Source organism: Pseudonaja textilis, chromosome 2 (genome assembly GCF_049901715.1).
Source record: "Pseudonaja textilis isolate UNSWEBS1 chromosome 2, rPseTex1.2, whole genome shotgun sequence".
Classification (NCBI taxonomy): Eukaryota; Metazoa; Chordata; class Lepidosauria; order Squamata; family Elapidae; genus Pseudonaja; species Pseudonaja textilis.
In genome coordinates this window covers 17,405,051-17,414,410 of record NC_141991.1, presented here as the reverse complement: position 1 = coordinate 17,414,410, position 9,360 = coordinate 17,405,051, and the positions used below count along the sequence as shown (strand labels likewise).

Here is a 9,360-nt window from a genome sequence, read left to right as displayed (position 1 = left end):
CTCGTCTTTTGCACTTTTTCCAGTTATTTATAAAATTAAGAGTTATTTATAAAAATAGTTCTTTATTAAAAAAAGTGGGAGGGAGAAAAGGCTGACAAACTGCAGGCATTTTCTTCACTGCAGCACGCACAATAAATCCGACAGCTTTTAAAAAGTAATCGAGATAACTCTTCCTTGCACAGAATGCACCAAATATATATATTTTCGGCTCCTTTAAGAAGAGCTTCCTGTTTCCGGTTCGCTTCCGGTTGCGCCTGAAGTCACTATTTCTGTCGCCTTCCGTAAGACAGACGTTCTCACCACGCATGCGCAGCCCGGGAAGTTCTTTCCAATCTTTTCCCCACCTTCTCTCCCCTAGTTCTGCGAGTTGATCCACGCGGGGTCTTTATTTCTGCATCGCGCAGCGTGAAATATGGTGAGCGCAGCAGTCACTTTGTGTGTGGTGGGAAATAACTTTGCTCTGTCGGGGTAGGGAGGGACGGGGGATTTTAATCGTTTATTTTGAAGATGCCTGGGCGAGTCCGTCTTTGCACTTAGAAATCACGTGTGAACCCGATTTTGCAGCCCAGTAAACTTGTGTTAGGCATTGTTAGCTGGGATCATGGCAAACGGGCTCGTAGCGCCAAATCCTGAATGACGGCGTATATATCCGCAGGTGCTCAAATCGTCAATGATTTTTTTTTCTTGAGGCCATACAAACCCAAAATATTTATTGAATGTCTACTTTTAAAAAGGACCTGCTTTTTTAAGATGAAAGAGGTCGTGTATACTGCGTGCATATGTAACAGGTTAAAAAGTTTAAAAGGATGTAATCCTGTCTCTCCCTGGTGCAAACCAAGAATATAGTCCCTTGGGAACTGCTTACTGGATGCTGAGAGAAGTGGGGTTCTTAAGCTACAGAAATCTTTTTCCAAAGGGAAAAAAAATCAAGTTAAATCTAGTTGCCTTTTGGAAAAAGCGTGAGAATTCTGGGAGTTGAAATCCACACTTCTTACACTTGCTGAAAGTTGAGAATATCTGCTGAAATGCACAGCACAAGCTGAATGTTTGGTAATTATGAATGTGTTCTTTATTTTAATGAGGATTTGCACATGTTTGGGCACATGTAGTTTCTGCTCAGTCCACTATAGTATTTATTGGGGTTAGAGTAGTGTAAGATACTATTTTTGATAAATGGGAACATCTGTATAAATGCTTTGTATTAGATTGTGAAATGCTTCTTAAAACTTGCTTTATGTTAATTTTTTTCTTTATCCTCAGCTTTTCTATTCCTTCTTCAAATCCCTAGTAGGGAAGGACGTAGTAGTGGAATTGAAGAATGACTTGAGGTATGTTTTTAGTCACAGCTGTTTGGCTGCAAATTAATCCTGGTTTCTTTATGATCCTAGCCTTCTAATTTCTGGCTGCTTTCTGCTTAGTAAATCCACCCATTTTAGCTTTCATTCTCTCTATTTAATTCACAAGATATTGCTGTGTTTTTAAGAACTCATGTCACCTTAATTCAGATTTTTTTTCTTTTTTTTCCTTTTTTTGTAGCATCTGTGGGACCTTACATTCTGTAGATCAGGTATGAATTAACCCTCAACCTTTTTGCAACCCTTCTAAAGAATGTACTTGTTTTGCATTCTGCGTAAGTAGGTCGGTGGTATTTAAATCACTACTTTCCTATATCTGAAATATTTCTACACCTCTGCTATGCATACAATCATCCTTCAGCACATTTCATTTTGTATTTTGTCTTTGTAGTAGCTTAGGGCAGCAAATAAACTTGTTTTATTTCCACTCACATTGAAAAGAAATCTGGGAAACAACCTTTACTTTTGCTCCTCTCAGAGGTAGTAACTTGGTGAACAATGCCACAATTAACTTGGGTATGGAAAATCTCTGTGAGATTGTCAAAAGATAGGTTTAATCCCCACTGAAGTGAAAAGAAACTAGTGATGATTTTGGATTGGCAGCCTTGAATGATCTGGAGGTTAACCTTGGGAAATACAGAATATCTTACTTGTTTGCTGAACTGTCTATTTTTTTCTTCCCTGATTCCATAGTACCTGAATATTAAGCTCACGGACATTAGTGTGACAGATCCAGAAAAATACCCCCATATGGTGAGTGCTCATCTAATGACTATGGCAGGATTTGAAAAATATGGATAAATGCTAAGATGATAATGGTTATTGGCTGTTTATTTTAACCAAGGAGCCTTATAACATATATCTATTAAGAGACAAGATGATATAACTTTTATTATCATTTTTTTTTACTGTGAGTACACTAGCCCACATTAAAAATGAAATTCTGCTCTTCAAGAGAAAGTGTATATCTACCCAAACTCATACATAACACAAATATGCACATGCTATATACATACATACATACATACATACATACATTAATCACTATCCATTTTGAATATGTAGTAGAAAGAGGAAACTTGAATGTTTACAAAGTTGATGTTATATGGAACAAAACTGAATCTAGATATATTACTTTTGAATATATTTTAACCATATTTTTAACCTTTTCTTGATCTATTTTAACTATCCTGTTTTCAACTTTATAATCAGCAATTTGAAATGAAAATTAAAAGAGCAGCATATAATATGTGATGCATATTATATGAATATTGAGGTGGGAGCAAACTTGAGGTACCTTACTGAAATTGAGTGATCCCACCTCATTAGCTGTTCCTGCTTGTTCATTTTTTATTTGGTCAATCATCATGACACCCATCTTACAGATGTGATCCTTGATGAACAACAGCACATTATAAAATGCAGAAATATTCAGTGTAACATAAAAAAATCAACAATGGCCCAGAACAAACTCACTAGTTTTCGACTTACAACCATTCCCTTAGTGACCCAAATAACAGCACTGAAAAAAGTGACTTAACGACTGTTGTAGCATCCTCATGGTCACATGATCAAAATTCAGATGCTTGGCAACTGTCTCATATTTATGACGGTTTCAGTATCCTGGGGTCTGATCACCTTTTTTGACAAGCAAAGTCTGGGGAAGCCAGATTCACTTAACAACTGAGTTACTAACTTAACTGTGGCAAGAAAGATTGTGCAATGGGAGAAAACTCACAAATGTCTCGCTTAGCAACATAAATTTGGGGCTCGGTAGTCATACATCAAGGACTATCTGTACTCAGCAGACCAATAACATCTCCCAGGCCATGTAACCTCCTGACCCCTTTGGCCCTGCAGATGTGTGTTTTTTAAAAATTATGTGGTATTTTAATGGTTTGTTTAACAGTAGCTGACAGGATTAGAAAAATAATTTAGCACAGGAAACGGGCTGTGACACAAAAGTGCTCATAACCAATGCTTTTCCGAAACACAAGAGGCTAAAAGTCTATCTGAATTATACAGGTAGTCCTCTACTTCCAACAATTCACTTAGTAACTGTTCAAAGTTACAATGGCACTGAAAAAAGTGACTTATGACCTTTTTTCACACTTAGGACCAGTGCAGCATCCCCATGGTTATGAGTATCACGCCCCTGTCAGAATCTGGTTCAGAGGGGGAGGCTGAGCAGCTGACAGAGTGCGAGTGTGGCTCCGTTGGCTGTGGAAGAAACTGGGGAAGGGCAAAATCCAGCTGGGCAGAATAGGGGAGAGGTAGAGCAAGGGAGAGGGAATTTGGAGGAAGACCCAGGCCTACCCCCTCTTCATCCTAGGGCATGCAGGGAGGAACAGAGAAAAGAGCAACGTGCTTAGCGGGGAGGAAAGGGCCCTGATTCCCTTCATTAGCTGCAGCTGGGAACACAATGTTTAAAAAGAGAGGTTGAGCACAGCAAATTGTTAAGAGCAAATTGTGAGTTATCTGGTATCATCGAGGCTTATTTGGATTCCTGGCGTCTTCCCAACTGGGTGTGTTTTGCTGGGCTTTCAAGTCTGCAATTCCTTCTCCTGCCCTGTCAAATTAATTACTGCAGAGTGGTTTGTGTGGATTTTTATTTACAGTTTGTATGTACTTTGTTTTTGGATTGAATTTCCTCCACTTAAAGACTGTTCTTGGGAGAGTTTTTTTTTTCTTCAACTGAAGGTAACCTGGACATTGGGGGCAAAGTCGGAGGTGCCAAAGGGACACTTCTTGCTTATTTGACTGTGTTGCCTTTGTGCCACACCCCGGGTCATCACAATGTGATTTATATTGACAATTGACTCACATTTTTGACAGTTGCAGTGTGTCGGGATCATGGAATCCCCCTTTTGTGACCATCTTACAAGTGAAGTCTAATGGGGAAGCCAGATTCACTTAACAACCGTGTTACTAATTTAATAACTGCAGTGATTCACTTAACAAATGTGGCAAGGAAAGTCGTAAAATGGGGCAAAACCCACTTAACAAATGTCTCACCTACAAACATGATATTCTTCTGATTAAAATCAGAATTCTGATTTTTGGGGGAATTGCCCCCCTTTCCCCTTCTCCCCTTCTCCTCCTTCCCCTCCCCTCGGAGGCCCCGAGTCAGGAGTTGCTACCGCCGGCGCGGCTCCAGTCCCGCGTTGCCTCAGGAAGGGAAAGGCAAAAAGGAAGACCCACGGCGGCGCTTTGCAACAGCAGCAGCGGCACCGGAGGCTCAGGCGCAGCAGCTCCCGGTTTTGCCTTTCCCTTCCCGAGGCAACGCGTGACTGGAGCCGTGCGGAGCCACGCCGGCAGTAGCAACGCTGGACACCTGAGCGGAGCCCGGGCGGTGCAAGCGGAGGCCGCTGAGTGGCAGGAAAAGGGAGCTGGGTAGCCATGGACCAGCCGTCTCTGTGCAACACGCCACCGCCTGGCCCTGGCGAGGGAAAGCAGCGGGCGCTCCCTGGGCGGCGGCCTCGCCCCCGCCCCCAGGGAAGCGGCTGCCCAGCTCTGGAGCTGATCCACACGTGACCGGCTGGAAAGGAAGGGTGTGTAGCGTTGGTGTTGTGTGTGCGATTTCTTGACTCGCGGCGCGGGGTCTCTTGGCTGGCCCCGATTTTTTTTTCAGAGGGGAATATCATGCCTGCACCTAGCTACATAAACGTGGGGCTCCTTTGTGGTCATAAGTTGAGGACTACCTGTACCCAGTTGCCTGAGTAGCCTGACTTTAGACCCATTGATCCTTACGTTGCCCTCCAAAGCTCTTCTCTGTTTCTCTTCAGCTGTCCGTCAAGAATTGCTTCATTCGTGGGTCTGTCGTCCGCTATGTCCAGCTTCCAGCCGACGAGGTGGACACCCAACTCCTGCAAGATGCGGCTCGCAAGGAAGCCCTCCAGCAGAAGCAGTGATGAAGTTCCATTTTTTTTAATGTTTATTTTTATTCTCCCTGTGTGACTTAACCTTCCCTGAAGAAGAGCCGCAGAATGGTGGGAAGTCCCGTTATCTCTTTACTCGGGGAAGTACCAGCAAAGTTAGCGTTGTAAATACGTCCATCCGCAGTCTGTCCCTTGGATACCGATGATACGTCCGCTTGCTAATGTTAGTTCCTTTGCTCCTTCTGAGTGCAGCATCCATAATGGCTAAAGATGTTCATCGCCAACCTCCTCTGTCTCCTAGGACTGCTGGAGATGAAGGTTGGTGAGCCCTAAATTGGAGAAGAAATCTTAGTTCACCTCTTTCCGATTTAAAGCCAGTAATAAAATCCTTCCATTACAGATCCTCTTCCTTGCACTCAGTGAATAGCACTGTTATGTAGCAGGAAAGTCCAGTTTGGGGCAAGGATTGATACTCAACCATGAAAATGTAATTATTTCCGTAGCTTGTTTGCCCTACAAAGTGCCCTAAACACGGTTTTCTTCATGTCCTTCCTCATTTCCTTCTGTCCTGATGCAGCACAGCTAATGCTGGTGTGATTTTTTCTCTCTCTCTTCATGTTGGTGTATTTCCTATTTATAGGTTTTGAAGCGATGCTTTCTTTGGAATTTCAGCAGGTTAGAAAAGACCTGCAAACTCCTCAACTATGGAGAGAGAGTCCATTTTATTTTTGTCATGAACACAATAATATACCATTCAGTGTCAATCCAAGCTTCGTTGCAATATAAAATGGCAGTTGTGTTATCTCTGGTCGTTAGAAAAAGTTGCAGGTTGAGTTCCTGCCATTTTTGAGTTGTTTTTTTAACATTTCACTGGTTTTGTTGTTGCCTTTTGTATTGTTAGTCTTACGTTTTATGGGAGGTGCACGTTTTTTAGGAAGACTTTTTGAAAGCGTAATGATTTGTTAAAACAAAGTGGAAAATTAAAAGTTTGATTTGAAAGATGGCATTGGTGATGGGTTACCATGTTATATATTTTTATAAAACAGTGTATGTACTGCTTTGTGTCTCTACATGAGTGGACAGCAGCACTTGGCTTTTAAAGTCCTCGACTTACAACCACAATTGAACCCCCAAACTTCCATTGCTAAGCAAGACAAGTGAGTTTTGCCTTGTTTTGCAACCTTTCTTGACACAGTTAAGTGAGTCACTGCAGTTCAGTAACATGGTTATTAAGTGAATCTGGCTTCCCCGTTGACTTTGCTTGTCAGAAGGTCGCAAAAACTGATCACATGACCCCGGGACACTGTAACGGTCATAACTACATGCCAGTTTCCAAGCTTCCAAATTTTGATCACATGACCAGAGGGTTGCTGCAATGACCATGTGAAAAATGGTCATAAGTCACTTTTTTCAGTGCCGTTGTAACTTCAAACAGTCACTAAATGAATGGTTATAAATTAAGGACTTCTGTGTTATCTAGATTAGAACCCCTAGCTTAAGTAGAGTAGAATGGGTCTATTGGATAACACTGGCAGTGTTGCTTTTATGACATACCAGCCATATTACATCATACCTTACTTTTAACATTAACAAGGAATGTTACCTAAGGCATGGGGTTGACTAAGGCTGAAAACCAAGTCTTTGTTATCTGAAAACCTTCACTGACCAAAATCATGGTGGGCAGCACAAGCGTATAATTTTGGTCTGATTTGGTAAAGACCAATGCATATAGAAGCCTACAATGTGGAATGTAAAGGATTAAAGGACAAGGTGTATCAATGAATGAATAAATGAAAACTGGAGTGTTGTATTTGAGAAGAGGCTGAAAGGAAAAAAAATGACATAAAAGAAAAAGAAATTGAGAGAAGATGAAATAATTGGAAAAGATATAGATATATGCTGAAAGAATATAATTTGAGAATAAGAAATGGTTAAGATTAAAAAAAAACAATTCCCAATTTTGTAGGAATTAAAAAGGTAGATTAAAGTCTAAATCGGGAACCTTTAGCTAAGTGGACAGAGCTAAAAAAAAAAAGGTGAAATAATATGGGGTGAAAATGAAATGAAGGGATGCTGGATGGAGTATATTTATAAAATGTATAGGCCGCCCATCTTGCCTCAAGGTAACTAGGCAGCTTACAATCATAACAATATTTTGATATTGGTATGGGAATATGTCAAAGAAATGGGATTAAAACAGTTGCTACAAAAGTTAAGTGTCCAAGGAAAAAAAAATGTGGAAGTCACAAATGTGAGAATGCTGAAAACTGGAGGATATGACCAAATAAAATGATAAAAATGGGTGCGGTTTGCAAAATGAGAAGGGTACAGTTTCTTTAAATGTGGGCGTGAAGACCAAATTGCTGGTTTTAGGAAGAATTTTCTTTGCAAAGGGAAAGGCAGAAAGAGTGAATGCAGTCATTACATAGTAATTAGTTTGACAAGTGCTTGGGAAGGTGTTTTGGCAGAGTCCTGGTGGATAAGGGGGCAAAGGAATACAGTTTAGGCAGGACGATGCAGCTCGATGAGAGCCAGTTTGGTGTGTGGTGGTTAAGGTGAAGGTTCAGGAGACCTGACTTCTAGTCCTGTCTGAGGCAAAGCTAGCTGAGGTGCCCTTGGGCCAATCACTCCCTCTTAGTTCCAGGAAGGAAGCCAAGGCAAACCACTTGAAATCTTGCCAAGAAAACTGCAAGGACTTATTCGGGCAACCATCAGGAGTCAACATTGACTTAAAAGCTCTCTCCCTGTAGCCCCTGCAAATAAGTAAAGATAACATAAAAGCAAGCAGTTTATGCTGGGGTTGAATTGTCAAAGTAAATAGTCTCTAGAGCCCTTACTTTTTATAGGAATTTGAATTAAAACATCTTTAATAAAAATGATTTCTGGGGCAAGTGATTATACACCCATGTTTAGCACAAAGTGTTAATCTTTGAAAAAGAGTCACAGAGGCCTTGATCTTTTGACTGAATAGCAGAAAAGAAATAAATGTGAAAGGCTTACTAATAAAAGCATAGGAAGGGGCAAACTAAAGATGGTATTCTAGTCTTATTCTTTTTCTGCAAGCTGTCATCAGTTAAATGAGTGAGCTGTGAGTGGTGCTGTTTCAACACCCAGAGCCATTTTATGGTCTCCCAACAGGATGTCTTGAGAATGAGCAGTTTCTGACCAGTTAAGTCATATTTGATTGCGTGGATCCTTTCTGGGCAATTTTAAGTACATTGCTGATAGAAATCTTTTCCCCACTCAGAACATGCCATCTTGTAGGAGTTTATGCATACACAAAGATGGCCAACTTCCCAGTAATGGCTTCTCCACAATCACCTCTATTTTGTAGGAATTTGCTTGTGCACAAGTACATATAATTGACCACCCAAAGTGAGCTCTGTACCCAGAACAGATTCTGGGTTTTAATTTTGTACAAATCATGTTTTAAATGATGGCTGAGCATTTCCTAGACTTTAAATACTTATGTGCAGTATAACTCGTGTGTTGGATGACTTAACCTCCGCTTAAAATAATGTCTATCTCTGCACTATTAAACTTCTGGGATGTAAACTCCCAGAATTTCTCCAGCCAGCATGGCTGGCTAGGGGAATTCTGGGAGTTGAAGTCTGCACAGCATAATGTTGTGGAGGTTGAAAAACAATGGGTTAAAAACATTTCCTTTTTGCACTCTGAAGATTCCTGCTGTCCCGAGTTTTGAGCACCCGTTTACTGTAGGCCACTTGCTAACTAGAAACTAGGAGAGTGAATCTTAGGCCTCTCATTTAGCTTGAGTGGTTTTGGGCCAGTCACTCTCAGTCCAATCCCCCTCACAGGATTGTTGTTATGGGAAAAATCAGTATGCTCACTGAAAAGTGAGATAAAAATATCTTTCCTTCAATTCTCCAAGATTGATCATTGTCCAGGTCCTCTTTTCAATAATCAACAAGTCTTCCGTATCCCCAAATCTGTGGGTTCCACCCCCACTACACTACTTTCAAGATTTCTCATTTCTGTGAACCAAAGACAATAGTTCCCCATAAGAATTTTTCTCCACTGTAATAGAGATAAGGCACTGCAGCATTATAAAGGATTCTCTGTCACCATGAATACCATTTTAATCTCCAACTTTAACATTGAGTTTT

At 40.9% G+C, this 9,360-nt stretch overlaps 1 protein-coding gene across 1 annotated transcript; it reads left to right on the top strand.

Annotated features, from left to right (window-relative positions):
• The first annotated feature begins 271 nt into the window (after positions 1-271).
• LSM2 (LSM2 homolog, U6 small nuclear RNA and mRNA degradation associated) lies at positions 272-6,236 on the top strand. Its single transcript, XM_026720415.2, has 5 exons — positions 272-415; positions 1,261-1,328; positions 1,537-1,567; positions 2,049-2,108; positions 5,141-6,236. Exons 1-5 carry the CDS (start codon positions 413-415, stop codon positions 5,264-5,266), a joined length of 288 nt encoding a protein of 95 aa, XP_026576200.1. The 5' UTR covers positions 272-412; the 3' UTR covers positions 5,267-6,236.
• Positions 6,237-9,360: the final 3,124 nt, after the last annotated feature.

Coding starts and splice junctions, on each gene's coding strand:
- LSM2 (XM_026720415.2), top strand. Junction 1,329..1,536: donor GAATTGAAGAATGACTTGAG/GTATGTTTTTAG, acceptor CTTTTTTTGTAG/CATCTGTGGGACCTTACATT. Junction 1,568..2,048: donor CCTTACATTCTGTAGATCAG/GTATGAATTAAC, acceptor CTGATTCCATAG/TACCTGAATATTAAGCTCAC.